This window comes from Leptonychotes weddellii, chromosome 15, assembly GCF_054177405.1.
Source record: "Leptonychotes weddellii isolate Sample4059 chromosome 15, ASM5417740v2, whole genome shotgun sequence".
NCBI lineage: Eukaryota > Metazoa > Chordata > Mammalia > Carnivora > Phocidae > Leptonychotes > Leptonychotes weddellii.
In genome coordinates, this window is record NC_138383.1 from 720,144 (window position 1) to 734,526 (window position 14,383).

General features: G+C 61.5%; 1 protein-coding gene across 3 annotated transcripts in view; it reads left to right on the forward strand.

The window, feature by feature from the left end:
• CSNK1D (casein kinase 1 delta) overlaps positions 1-14,080 on the forward strand; it is a 19,848-nt gene extending 5,768 nt beyond the window's left edge. The window contains exons 2-9 of one of the 3 annotated variants that reach the window (XM_081804197.1): positions 593-741; positions 1,240-1,468; positions 1,871-2,041; positions 2,409-2,557; positions 4,257-4,428; positions 5,011-5,150; positions 8,184-8,247; positions 9,405-11,542. In XM_081804197.1, the coding sequence (XP_081660323.1) occupies positions 593-741; positions 1,240-1,468; positions 1,871-2,041; positions 2,409-2,557; positions 4,257-4,428; positions 5,011-5,150; positions 8,184-8,216 (1,043 nt within the window). In that variant the 3' untranslated portion in view covers positions 8,217-8,247; positions 9,405-11,542. Of the gene's footprint in view, positions 1-592; positions 742-1,239; positions 1,469-1,870; positions 2,042-2,408; positions 2,558-4,256; positions 4,429-5,010; positions 5,151-8,183; positions 8,248-9,404; positions 11,543-13,975 lie in introns of those variants that run through there. The other 2 variants (XM_081804195.1, XM_081804196.1) reach the window with 2 other exon arrangements.
• Positions 14,081-14,383: the final 303 nt, after the last annotated feature.

Sequence of the window (14,383 nt, forward strand, 5' to 3'; positions counted from 1 at the left end):
GAGTGTGGGCTCCACATAGTGACATCCTCCCGAAGAGAACAGTACACACACTGGGGAGAATGAACACAACCCATACAGGGGTCAAGGTCCCGTCCTCGGTGACGAGTCACATTGAGGGCAGGAACCCCTGACGTGACGTGATGAGAAGGCCCTTCAGCTCTGTGGTCTTGCTCCCCAAACCCATCACCCAACATCACATACATCCTGACGGAGGCACTGCCCCAGAATCTCCCCCCAGAACTTCCGGGCCCCCCGAAACCAGGGACGTGAGAGACGGCTCAGCCCAGAGGCGCCTGGGGAGACGTGATGACCGGGGCAGAGAGAGGGTGTGACAGGAAAACCGAGGAAACCTGAACAGAGCGTGGACTTGTGTTAACAACAGTGAGCCAGACTGGTTCCTGATTTGTGACGCACGCAGCATGTCAACAGGAATCTTTCTTGCATCTGCTCACTCCCCCGCCTGGGACACTGGCCTCCCATTCTCTCCTGGTGTCACTTCCAGCCACTGCCTGCCTGGTCCTTGTCTCGCAGTGTGTGTCTTGTGTGGTGTGTCCCTGCGTGCGAGCACAGGCATGTCGGGTTTCTCTTGCAGTCGGCATCCCCACCATCCGGTGGTGCGGGGCGGAGGGGGACTACAATGTCATGGTGATGGAGCTGTTGGGGCCGAGCCTGGAGGACCTGTTCAACTTCTGCTCAAGGAAATTCAGCCTCAAAACTGTCCTGCTGCTTGCTGACCAGATGGTAAGAATCATGTTTCTGAGGTGACAGGGAGCCTGGGCCCTCGGCACGTGCTTGGTGTGAGTCAGCAGTCTGACGGGACATTTGGGTGCTGTTCTCCTTCTATGCCTGTTAGTGCCCAGGGAGAGAGTAGGAGTGCATTCACCTCTGCGGCAGGAGCACGGCCGTGGGCTGGGTTTGGAGACATGTGTTTTTCCTGGCGGGCCCCTGCAGGAAGGACTGCTGGTGCAGACTCTCATCAGGGAGGGCTGGTCCTCTCCGGCTGCTGTCAGTCAACCTCCCCTCCCCACCCCTGAGAGCCAACAAGGGGAACTGCCCCGGCCGGCTGGGGGTGCAAAACATGGTTCGTTCAGCATCCTTCCCTGGTTGTGGAGTTCCTCTGCTCTGGCCAAGGGCCACAGGACGTGCAGGTGAGGGCACAGCCCTCACTCTGCCAGGCGGGTGCCTTTCCCAAGGCTGCTGCTGTGGTTTAATCTCTGGTCATTACTTCCCTACCTACAGATTAGTCGCATTGAATACATTCATTCAAAGAACTTCATCCACCGAGATGTGAAGCCAGATAACTTTCTCATGGGGCTGGGGAAGAAGGGCAACCTGGTCTACATCATCGACTTTGGTCTGGCCAAGAAGTACCGGGATGCCAGGACCCACCAGCACATCCCCTACCGTGAGAACAAAAACCTCACCGGGACGGCGCGGTATGCCTCCATCAACACGCATCTTGGAATCGGTGAGCCCGTGGGTGGTGGGGTCTCCTGTGCCTCCGGTCGCCAGGCTGCCTTGGGCATGGCCATCTCTTAGAGAAAGGCCAGCCTCTTGGGGGATCCTGGGAGTGGTCAGCATGTTTGGCATGGAGGCTGGCTCTCCAGATTCTGCAAAACCCTTTGTGAGGTGTGGTGGGGGCAGGTAAACGGTTGGGCTTTCTGACAGTCCCTGTAACATTGGTGTCACTCATCCAGGGGTGTCACAGTTTCCTAAGGACACATCAGGGGCAACTTCTGGTGAAACAATCCAAGAATATTTTTCTGCGGTTTTAAAAGTTCATTTCCACCGTCAGAGTGTGCCTGGGGTCTTGGCTTTGCGGCTGCAGGCGCACACGTGCTGTCCTTGACCCATTTCCCGTCTTTTCCAGAACAATCTCGAAGAGATGACTTGGAGTCACTGGGCTATGTGCTCATGTACTTCAATCTGGGCTCTCTGCCCTGGCAGGGGCTGAAGGCAGCCACCAAGAGGCAGAAGTACGAGCGGATCAGCGAGAAGAAGATGTCCACCCCCATCGAAGTGCTGTGTAAAAGCTACCCCTGTGCGTGTCCTCGAGGGCAGGTGTCAGGCCGGCCCGCGGTCTGAGGGTGGTGGGGGGGGGCCACTGGGAGACTGGCTCCCAGATGGTGAAGAGTGTCCTTGAGCTGGTGGCAGCCTTCTGTCCCTGCTGCTCCTTTACTTTCCAGGGACCATGACCTAGGGAGTTGTCCTTGTTCCTGTGGAGAAGTGCCGCAGGTGAAACCAAGCTGTGCCCTGTGCCGCCGGCTTTCCTTAAACGTCGGTTCCTCCCAGTGTGACCAGTGTTTCAGACACCGTGTCTCACGTCCTAAGCATGCGGCAGTGGATGGTGGCAATCATGTCGACGGACACCCGGTCAGCCAGTTAGCGCTGAGTCTCTTGTCTTACAGCTGAGTTTGCCACGTACCTGAATTTCTGCCGCTCCTTGCGTTTTGACGACAAGCCTGACTACTCCTACCTGAGGCAGCTCTTCAGGAATCTCTTCCACCGCCAGGGCTTCTCCTATGACTACGTGTTCGACTGGAACATGCTCAAATTCGTAAGTGTGCCGCCAGCGCGTTGACTTCTCAGCATAGAAGTCAGCCAAAGGCCTCTGCCAGACGAGGTGCGGGTTTTAGAAGGCACGTTCACCGCATCAGGGGCGTGGCCTAGGTGGGGTCCACCCCAGGGCGGGAGGTTGAGAAGCAAGATCCCTCTCAAGGGAGAGCAGAGGCGGCACCACGTCAGTGCTGGGCCCCCTGGAGCCGGTGGAGTGGGTCTCCCAAATGCAGGTCTGCCTGGAGCCAGGGCTCTTCCTTGAGTGGTAAATCTTGACCTGGAAGGTACTTCTATGATTGCTGTCAACAGGGCTAAGAGCGCCATGGTTTTGACTGCCTGTGGTGGTGAGGCGTGGCTCCAGAGTGTGTGTTACGCAGGAGGGTACGGCCAAGGCCAGGGGCTCTGGCCAGGTGGGGTGACCTCTTGCCCCTCCTGCCTCTGACCCAGCGTGCGGGTGAGCGAGCAAGGTGGGTGCCTGGAGAGGTGCTAGGCTGTGCTGGACTTTGTGGCCGGGCTTACTGAATGGGCAGCACAGGTGTTCGCGTATGTGCAGAACTGGAGTTTTGATGTTTTCTTCTCTAAATCTGGCCACCCATCCTTGAGTCTCTTATAGGAGTCTAATTAATTTTCAGACACTATTGCCAGAGACTTTGAGGGTTCTTTGGAACTTCTACTTTGTTTTTCATTGTAAATTTGTTCTATTTAGTTAGCTTAAAACAGAAATTGGAATCTTTCCAGGGTGACAAGATCTGACGAAGGAGCAGGACCTCCTCTTCAGAGGGCATAAGACAGAAAGGCTTGTCCTGGGGCCTTGGCAGGGGGCCTTGGCAGGGTCTGTGCCCTGCCGGGAGAGAGCCAGGTGCCCCGCAGTGGGCTGGCGCAGGACGTGCGAACGCCGATCGCCCAGGGTCTGGGCAACCTTCTGGCGTCGTTGCCCCCCCAGCGGGACTGGCCCCCCTTCTCTGGGCGGGTGGGACACTGAATCCTCTCAGCTTTGCAGGGTGTGTGTGGTGGGACCAGCACTCGGCTCTGCGCTGCTGCTGGGAGCCGTCACGGGCGGAGTGGGGCACAAGTGGGTGCCGCTGCAGCAGTCAAACTTCATTTGCAGAAACTGATGGTGGCTGGATTTGGCTCGTGGGCTGCAGTTTGCCGACTGTTGCATTACAGCGCTGTGCGTTAGAACATGGCGGGTATCGTGCCGCCACCCGTCTGGGTCGTCATTTGCTCAAAGTAGAACTAGCTGTGGTGTCCACCACGCGGGACCTTCCACGGCAGACCTGGCTGCCTGCGTTCTTGTCACGTGGGCCCTGGCCCAACATCCGCCTAGGCCGTCTGGGCTCTGGTTGGGCCCCCCGCCGACCAGATGCCCCCGCTTCTGTGTGCGTCTTGGATCCCCTGGATGCTAACACCTTGGGCCCGCCGCTAACCTGACCTCATATGATTTCCTATTCCTGTGTGGATGCTCAGGGGGAAGAGGCCACCCAGTTGCCATCAGTGTTTGGGGTTCGGGAGTGTTGGGAAGACCTCGTTCTCTCACTCACAGGGTCACGGGGCAGGCTGCTGTCCTAGAGGGAGAGATGCCTCCTCCCAGCCTGCTACACTGCTTGGATGGCTTCTCTGGCAGCAGGGGACAGCTGGGGCCCTTGGGTTGTTTTCCACCAAACCGCGTTCAGTCTGGTCTTACTCTGTTTCCTTTGCAGGGAGCCAGCCGGGCCGCTGATGACGCTGAGCGGGAGCGCCGGGACCGAGAGGAGCGGCTGAGGCACTCCCGAAACCCAGCCGCCCGCGGCCTCCCCTCCACGGCCTCTGGCCGCCTGCGGGGCACCCAGGAAGTGGCTCCTCCCACCCCCCTCACCCCTACCTCACACACTGGTGAGTGGGCTAGCACCACGTCTCCCCAGTAGGCACTGGGGGTTTCTGGTTTGTGTGTTGGCTGCTCTGGCTGTTTGAGCTGCAGGCCCCACGCGGGCTTCAGGCGGGCATGCCTCATGGGAGAGGCTGTGTGCATCCGGTCCTAGTAAACTCTGGTTTCTGAGGATTGGCTGGCCAGGGGACATCCGTTTCTCTTTCTCCGTTGTTTCTCTTTCTCGTGACACGGATTGCTCCCTAGGAGCCTCTCAGTACCCACCCTTCTATCCCCTCCATGAGTGGCATCTTAAGCACGGAGGCCTCGGGCTGCCCTCCTGCTGGATTCCTGGTGCTTCGCTCCTGGGAAAGTCCGCCTCGAGCCAGCACATCTGAATGCTCCGTGGGCCCTGCCCACCACTGCTGACCTCGAAATCAGGGTGCAAGCCGGCCGGGGGTTAGCCGCCTGTTGCCACCCTGGAAACCTGATGGTGTGTAGCGGCACCCACCCTCTGGTCCTGGATGCCGAGACAGCTGAGGAGAGGCCCCCTCACGCTGGCCCCGGGGTCTGCCCCGAGCCCTCACCGTCACCCCTGTCTCCCCCTGCAGCTAACACCTCTCCTCGGCCCGTGTCCGGTGTGGAAAGAGAGCGGAAAGTGAGTATGCGGCTGCACCGCGGCGCCCCTGTCAACATCTCGTCCTCCGATCTCACAGGCCGGCAAGACACCTCCCGCATGTCCACCTCACAGGTATGCACTGCCTGGGTTCGCGCTCTGGGCTCGCCAAGGCCGGGCCACCGCGGGCCGCGGGCCTGTCCGTGCTTGGGCTGCGCTTAGGACGCCAAGCAGAGTGGGGCGCAGGTGATGAAGGGCGTCCTTCCTCCCTTCTTTCCTTTCTCCCCCATTTCTGAGTTTTAACTGGAGAGGGACGCTCGGCCCCTCGCTGCCGTGCAGCCCCTCGGTTGGGAGCCTGAGGCGGGCTGTGCGGACGAAGGGCTTGGCTCCCCAGCCGCACGGTGCAGGTCGTGGGGCTTTTTTTCTCTTCTGCTGCCGTCCTCGCGGCCCCGGCCCCCTCTCCGAGCCAGCCCTGGAGGCTGGGCCGTCTTCCTGTGCAGACTGGAAATGCCACGCTGCTCACACCGGGTTTGTCGGGGGCACACAGCCTGTGGGGCAGTGGCTGGAGGCCCCTGTCAGGTGGCATGGGCAAGCCCGTTGGAGCCTGGCGCCCCGCGATGCACCGTCTTCTGCAGCCCCTGCCCACTTGTCTTCTTTTGGATGAGGCAGCTGTCCTCAGGGAAATGGCTGGGTCTTGCGGGTCCCCTCCACTCAAACCCTCCTCTTCCCTCTCTGGCTTGGGTGCCATGGTTCTTCTGCATCCGCTCATGTGCTCTCCACAGATAAGCTCTTTACACACACACGGACTTCCTTCCTCGTGTAGCTTTCAGGGCCCTCTTCTTCGAATGGCGGCGGGTCAGAGGGCATTTCTCCTGCTTCCGCGAGGGTCCTGCGGGGTGTCTGTGCCCCGCCGTATCTGCTGGGCGGGCAGGCACTGGTTTTAGGAACGCACTGGAAGTCCTGGGCCATGCAGTCAGGCAGCTCCGCGCTGGGTCACTGGGACGCCTCTCGCAGGCGAGGTAGCGCTGGGCCCTGCTGTTGGCACGCACTTGGTGCTGGGCATAGCTTGTTGGTGATTGGTGGGCCAAGCACGTTGGTTAGGAAAGCACAGGGTCTATGAGAACCACCCAGAACCTCAGTTCTGTGGCGTCAGCTTGGTCTTCCGGCAGAGGAGAAAGTGTGCCCAGACAGAGACGGTGCTCCTGACCTTTTATTTTAATCAAGTGAATGAATGGTTTCGTTTTGCTATAAATGTAAACATTTCTGGTTTACTGGTAGTTTGGCCAGAAATGGGTTGGTTTTGTATGATAACTTTCTCCCAAAGAGACTAAGGGTGCAGGTAGTTTGAATTGTGGGGCTCAAGGAGTCTGGCCAGGGTCATGAGATTGGGCCCCTTACGGCTCCCAGCCCCACACCCCTTCTCCCTCCCCGCAGGACACACGAAGGGCTACGGGCTTCTTCCCACAGGCTCTGGAATCCATGAGTCAGCAGCCGGGAACAGGTCCTGGGCAGTGTCTGCCCACGCGTGGCCGAGAGCCCAGGCATGCAGCCTGCTCTGGGGCCCCAAACACCCCAGTCAAGGACAGCTGGGGTCTGTGGATGTCACGGGCTCTGTCTGGACTCAGAATGCAGATGTTGGGCCTCCACCAGCAGAGGTGAAGGGAAGGGACAAACCTAATTTTCTTTGAGGGAAAAGAAAGTATCTGGAGCATTTGGGACCACTGAGGGAAATGAAAGGGTCAGAGAGCCTGCGACCGACCGCTGGTTCTGAGCCCAGCTTCTCCTCCACGGCGTGGCCAGCCCTAGCCTGCATGCCCCAAGAGCCTTCCTGTGAACTCTTCCTTAGCTGAAGCGAGCTTGCAACTGAGAGTCCTGTGTCTTTGTTCTTCTTTTTGCTTTCCATGTGAAGAAGCAATGTGGGACTAGACAGGAGGGAGGAGCCTCCAGAGATTTGATTTGGGGGTGTTTCCCCTCTGAAAGAAGCACCGGTCACTCTAGGGGGTTTCTTAGGACCTTTATGTTGAGGACGCAGCCCCTGGGGGTGTGTCCCCGATGCACCCCTGTCCCAGGGATGGCTTCCTTCTTTGGGTTTTCCTGTTCACCCATCAGCACTCTTTCTTAGGAGACTGCAGGGTGGCAAGAGACTCTTTCCAAGACTCTCAGCAAGGGGCTGACCCCCTGTCTGCCCTGGTGGTTTGGAAGTTCCAGAACAAGGGGAGTTGCTCCAGCTTTTGCTATTCTATAGGTTCTGTTGGCACTTTCCGCAAAGAAAGCAGGGTGAAGGTAGAGCCAGTGAGGCCTCTGTTAAGCGAGGCTGACCCTGCCCTGGCGGGGCTGAGGCCGCTTCCGCCAGCTTCCTTCGCCGCTACCCTCTCTCTCAGTTCTTTGTGCGCTTGGAGGAGGGGACGTCGTCTTGTGCAGAGGCACCAAGTCCAGGGAAGTAGTCCATCTGCAAGAAGGTGCTCCAGCCACAGGCCAGCCCGCGGGAGGGCCCTGCTGACCCCCTGCAGCTGGGTGTGGGAGACGGCCGTGGATGCCTGTGCTCTTGGTCTGACCCCCCGGCCACGCTGCACTCCAGCTTCGCAGGAGGGTGGCTGCTCCTCGCCCCGACTTCCTTTTCCAGGGCGGCTTTGTGCTGGGCCACAGTCCCCACGCCACCGACCCAGAGTGGGAGTCTGGCTTTTCAGCCAGAGCAACACGGAGCCCAAAGAGCATCTGGTCAGTGGACCTACTGTGGGTTTTTCTCTTTGAGAGGAAAAGGCCTCCTGGGTCCAGTGCTCGTGGTGGAATGTGACTCAGTCTCTGAGCCAGTCACTCCCGGTTGGTTGGTTGGTTGGTTGGTTTGCGTTCCTGCTCCCAAAACAAGGCCTGCAGCCCCTTGGTCTTCCTGTGGCCAGTCCTCCCCCGGCCTGAGCGCAGGCCGCGCTGGGCAGCGAGCAGGGCCTCGGGGAGGGGCCGGTGGAGGGCTGCCGTCTGGATGTCAGGTTCGCTCACTGCCTGGGCCCCCGTCAGCCTAGAGGAGCAGCAGCGGCTGCCCTCGCTCGGGGCCCCTCGCTAGGTTCCCGGGGTCCCCGGTGAGGCAGCACGGCCAGTGCTGGGCCTGGCTGAAGCGAGATGAGGCAGGCCTTCGAGGTGGTTACCAACAGCTCTCTTTTCCCCCCACCTCAGAATAGCATTCCTTTCGAACACCACGGCAAGTAGCTGCACGTCTCCCCGTTGGAAGGCAGCACCGGTGAGTGTGCTCATGTCGGGTCTTGCCAGACAGCAGGCACCGGGCGGGGCGGGCGCTGACCACCCCCGAGTCCACCACCGGGCTGCGCAGGTGGGACCGGGCTTGCATGCCAGGTGCTGCCGGGAGAGTGTGGTCCCTCCGCCCAGCGCTTCTCCTCGCGTGGATTCCAGAGCAGCCGTGCTCAGTCACCCAGTCTGGGGGCGAGCAGACCAGAGAGTCTACAAACGGGGCGGCCCCAGGACCCTGCCCACCGTTGGCTGGCCGTTGGCCCTGGGGCACTCTCGAGGGTCCGGGGCCCGTGGTGGGAGCAGAAGCCCAGGGCTCTGCACTTGCGCTCGGCTCCAGTGGTCCCAGGAGACTCGAGCCACCCGGCCCAGGGTCCGTTGTGCGGGGCGTGTGTCGTATCGTGCTCAGCTGAGCGGGCCGTGCTTGGTGGGGGCTCTTGCGCTCTTGCTGCGGGAGCCTCCTGGTGGTCTCTGCCACCCTGGCTTTGTCACTCTCTTCTTTCGCATTTATTTCTGTCCTCGTTTGTTTTTCCTTTCGAGCTCGGTCTCTGCTCAGCGTCCCATCCGTGCTGCCGTCTGTATTAACCCGTCAGCCACAGCGCCCTCTCCCCTGCCGTTGGCGCATGGCTGGGCGTCCGAGCCGGGTTCCCGCCGGTCGGGGACGCTGTGGCCCCTCCCGCTCAGGGCTTGCCGCTGCTGGGCTCCACACCGCTGGGAGACGGCCGCAGGTCCAGCGTGACTGCGTCCTCAGGGGCACCTTGACGGGAGCTACTTTCCATGCCTCCCCCCACGGGGAGCCCCGGGGCCCACACAGCACCCGGTCCCGGCTCTCAAAACCCCAGGTTACTTTCCAGGAAGGAGTGCTGGGAGCGAGTACGTCTTCCAGCTTGGACTCTGTCTGGTCCGATCGTTCTTGGGCTTCTAGCTCCGTGGCCACCCGGCCTCCTTGCTTGCATGCCTCTTCCTCCTTCCCCCTCTTCCTGTCACTTGTTCTGCTGAGCACGTGGCCTGGCCGCAGAGGGGCCGTCCAGAGTAGGGCTGGGCGGCATCTGTGTCCCCTCGCCGTCACTGGTGTTCTGTGCCCGAGCCTGACCGACCGGCCCCGTGCCCCGGGCCTCATGCTGACCTTCTCCTGTGCTTTGGCTCCGACAGATTCCCGGTCGGGTGGCTTCCAGTGGTCTTCAGTCTGTGGTGCACCGATGAGAACTCTCCTTTTGCTGTGAAGGGCAGACAATGCATGGCCGATCTACTCTGTTACAGTGGCTTTACTAGTGACGCGCCCCCCGGTCTAGCACCAACACGTTAACACCGGGAGCTCTCCAGGCCGCCCAGCCAGCGACGCCCGTGGGGGAAGCAAAACAAACTAACCCGGACAGACTCCAAAGCGCTGCTGCCACAGGGGCCGCACCGCGGGCCCCCCACGTGCACTCGGTTGTCACAGGCTGGGAAGAAGAGCAGAGTGAGAGGCAGTTGCAGAGAGAACCAGACTCCCGCTCCAGAGCCTTTCGGTTCCCCTCCAGCGGCCGTGCGCCCTGCTCCCTGACGAGCCTCCTGTAACCACCGATCTTCTACTTGGTTAAGACAGTTTTGTATCATTTTGCTAAAAATTACTGGCTTAAATCTGTGTGAAGAGACCTGTCTTTTTATTGTTTCTTTCTTGTCTGTTTCTGCGGTCTTCAAACTGATGTTGACTTCAACGAGCCCTGGAACAAAGGCTGGTGTGGAGCTTGTGTGTAGGGCAGAGCTAGTCAGGGAGCAGAGCGCGCGCGGGCGCCCGTCCTCTGCTTTGTGGTCCCTTTGTCGTGTGGTCCGCTGTGGAGAGGGGTTTTCTCACCGGAAGTGCTGTCCCGTGTAGACGTGCGTGTAAGTGACGTGTGTGTGCCGTGTGTCGTGTGTCCTGTGGCCTCATTACGCTGGTTTTGCCGTCACTGTCCCTTCCCCACCTACGCCAGATCGCCTGCGCGACGTGGTCCTCAGAGCGGTTGGCGGGCGCTGCGCACCGGAGTCCCCCGGACGCGGCGAGAAGGAAGCCGAGCACGGAAGACCTCGGAAGCCAAGGCTTTTTGCACTGGGCGTTGCTGGTCCCCCTGGAGAGGGTTTTGAACCAAGAGACATCAGGCCCCTCTTTGGGGTCACGTGTGGTTATTTTGGTGGTGGTGTTGCCCCAGTGTCTTTGGATTTGGGAGATTTTCTAAACCGACTGTAAATGTGAACAGTGTAGATTGGCCCTCGCTACGTGCATGAGTCCGTGTGCTCAGAACCCAGGACGCGGCCGTGTGCGCCCTGCCAGGCTTAACCACAGCGGCCTCGGGCCCCAGGGGATCCACCCTGAAGTGCCAAGAAGCTGGTGACTCAGCTGGCCGTCCAGGAGGGCGCAGCGTCACACGCTTCCTTCCACGACCTTCGTTGGGACGTAGCGAACCCCACAGGGGTCAAGAAGCAGGGCGGGGCTGAGTCTTGCAAGAAAGACCCTCGGGGCCACTGGGCCGCGGGTGGTTTTCCAGGACGCTCCCTCGTTTTGTAGCAGGCAGGGGCACCAGGCAGTGGTGGCAACCAGTAGCCGGGAGTCCCCCCCGCCCCCGCCGGCCCCCCTGTCGTGGGAAACAAGGTGCAATAATTGGTATCCGTGGGTACGTCCACCTCTCCTCCTGTCACCCTGCTGCAGAGTGCTCTGTTCGGAGACCGGGACGCTCGCAGCAGGTGAGGGGCCTAGGGGCGTCCATGTCTGTGTTTCTCCCCTTCCTGCCTCCTCGGGCCCCTAGCACGGGAGCGCCGGTCCCGGGACACCCCGACTGGTGCGTGCTGATGGCTGCTTTGGGAAGTCCTGAGCGGGCTGCTCTGTGTTTTGGGGTGCAGGGACCTGGCCGAGTGGGGCTGTGTTTCTGGGAGCGCAGTGCGAGCCTGGGCGGGTCAGGGCGAGCTGGGGGCTTCTGTTGTGACCAGGATCCTCTCCAGAGGTGGGCCTGCCCCTGCCCGCGAGGCGTTAGCAGCTGCAGCCCCCAACAGAGTGCTGGAGACGGCTGGGGCATCTGGGCTTCGACCCGAAACTGCTGGATGCTCGTTTGAGAGGTGGGCCCAGACCCTGGGCCCTCAGCTGTGCGGCCGGCCGTCTGTCCGTCCGTGCATGCGTGCACACTTGCTGCCCTCCCACTACAGGAAATGTAGTTGGCACGTCTGTATCAACCTGTGTATCGGTGGCCAGTCTCTGACTCGGCACATTTGTGTGATCACTGCATTTATGTGCTTAACCACCGTGTAAATAATAAACCCGTGATGACTTTTACCTTTCCTCCCCGCCCTCCACTGCTCTTTATTTCGTAGTCAGAGAGGTGTCGTTGTGTGTAGGTTAGCCAGGTGAAAACTGATCTGAGAAGGGGCATTCGTGTCCTCCCGTGGCCCAGCGGTGCTCTGTGTGTAAGCTGGTCGGCAGCAGGCCACAGGGACAGGCTGCCCCTTCCCGAGGTCCCAGAGCTGACGTCCGTGCAGGCCGTCCACAAGCGCCAGTCCCTTCTCCCCTGGCTTAAGCATCTTCGCGGGGCAGTCGCCTGAGCTCCGTGGGCCTCGGTGCAGCCTGGGAGGAAGTACTGTGCCTGCCTTGAGTACTCCGGGGAGCGAGCAGTGCTCCGGCTGCCACGGAGGGGCGTGCGTGGTTCCTGCGAGGCGGCTGCCAGCCCCAGTCCCCGCGAGGGGCCAGCATACATGCCCTGGGCCTGGGGTTCCGTTGTCGTCTGCCCGTCCTCACCCCCCACTCTAGCTCCATGGCTCCCGGGTGGGCTCATCCCTTTGTTGTACTCGTGGCCTTGGCTTCCCCCTCCTACTTGAGCTGTTGAAGCCCCCAGGGGCCTCAGACCCTCCTGAACAAGAGGGTGTGGGGCCGGCCCTTGGTGCCTGGGGGCGTCCTGGAGGGTGCGGGCCCTGAGTCCCTGCCCTTGGGCTCAGGCCCTCCCCTTCCTGCCACTGGCTGAGCCCAGTGGGCTCTGAGGCTCTGGAACAGGGCTGGGCTCTTCCTTGGCCTTCAGCCCTTCTCGCTTAGCTGCCCGCATTGGGAAGGCAACATGCAGTCTCCTTGCTGCTCACCCCAGCTGCCAACCCTTGCACCCAGCCAGAGCACCAGTGACACGAGCCCCAAGCTGCCCTCCCCTGTTCTGCCGGGAGGGGGCTGCAGGCAGGACGGGGACCACCGCACTGCCTTCTGCCCAGGGCCCGCCTGTCCCGCTCTTGGTCCCTCGGTGCTAGGAGACGCGCGCTGGCTGCCCCCCACCTTCCTGACGCAGGGCCCAGCCCCAGGGCCAGATGGCGGGCTCTGTGCTCAGCAGTATGCGCTGTCCAGTCCGCCTCCAGCTCCCGCTCCTCCAGGCCTCGCCCCCGCCCAGAGGGCTGTTTGGACCCCTTCTGGAACCCCACACCCTGCTTTTTGTCCTGCTCCTAGCTCCGTCTGGCGGGCCCTCTGGAAGCAGCGCCCTCCCTGCTGCTGTGTCTGAGGTCCCAGGAGAGTGTCCGCCAGGGTCTGCGTCCTCAACGCCGTGATTTGGATGCTGGGAAGGGCTGGACAGTCCTTCACGACCCCCACTAGTGGGCCGCTGCAGGTCCTGGGCAGCGGCCTTCCGAAGCATCACTGGCAGATCCCCTGGGCACCCCCAGTTTGGGGCCCACGTGTGTGTAGCAGGTGCCCCCAGGTCTGACCAGGCTAGGGCCAACGGCTCGGGGTGGTTTGGGTGATGTGTGCGTGCCCCCCAGAGGGGGCTCAGCACAGGCATCCGCATCACTTGGCGGGAGGGTGGGCTTCAATGGTGCAGGCCGTGAGCCTCCTTGGGCACGGACATCTGGAGGGTGAGGAACTGCCCCATCCATGGCCCCCCGAGCGCTGACTGCTCTCTGGGACTCCTGTGAGGGAGGAGGCCTCAGCCCATAGTAGCCACAGCTTCCTGAGGACAGCAGGTTCCATTTCTCCTATGTCAGGCCCAGCCGGAAACATCTGGAACCAAACCTAGGCAGACAAGACCGCCTGCTCACCCTTGGGCCTCGAACCCCAGCCTCCAGTCTGGGGCGGAGGTGTTGTTGATAATGTGGTGGGCAGGGGGCCTTGGGTCCACCTAGCATGTCCACCGAGGTGCCAGCTAAGGGACAGACGGACCCGTGTTCCTAAGGCCAAGGGAGGGTGGCAGGACTCTTGCTCTCCCTGCAGCACGTGCGTGTGTGCTTACGTGGACCCCAGCCCCCGGGCCAGCTGTGCATCCTGCCTCGATTGGAGCAACGCTGACATGCTGACTGGCTCAGAAGGGCTTGATACTAAGTGTCCCCAGAGCAGGACTGGTCCTCATGCTGGGCCAGGCCTTTGGGGACAGGTTCGGAGACCGGCGGGGACGCACACTTCTGTTGCTCCTGGCTGGCAGCAGGGACGCTAGGAGGGCGAGGGTCGGGGACAGTGCAGTGTGAGGGCCGGGAGCCAGGTGGAGCTCATGTGGCAGAGAGGGCCCTGCAAGGGCTATGCCTCGACCCTTGCAGCCACCAGCACCACCACAGCCCAGGCCCCCAGCAGGGGGTCCGGGCAGACCAGGAAGGGCGTCGGGGGGCGCCCGGGGCTACGGGTCAGCGCTGCAGGCGGATGCCTGGTTCCTCCGCACAGCTTGAGGGCAGGTGGAGGCGGGAGAGCAGCAAGCCCCCTCGGGGGTGACATCTCTGGGAGGGACAAGATGTGAGCTTTCACCTGCTTTTCATTGCAGAGGAGCAGGGACGTGGCATCTCTCCGGCTGCACGCGGCCCGCCAGGGTGCCCGCTGCCGTCCCCAGCGCCCGCGACGCACCACCTACTGAGGCGGCCCCAGCGGCCTCTGACCGGGCTCCCAGCCACACAGGCCACCACTGGCCACGAGGGCAGGTGGGTGTGAGGTACTCGGGGCGAGGCCAAGCAGGGCTGGACGAGGAGGACGGGAGCAGATGCCCACCCTGGGCACTGACCGCGTAGGGCCACGATCCGCCAGTCGAGGGGTGAATAAATGGAAGGCAGGAAGATCATTTTCTTTAAACACACACGCAGTGAACTAGAATCACACGTATGTCTCAGCTTAAGTGCACATGCCTTGTAGGGGGCTCCCGAGCACGGCCACACCCCTGCAGCACGGCCCCCTTCCC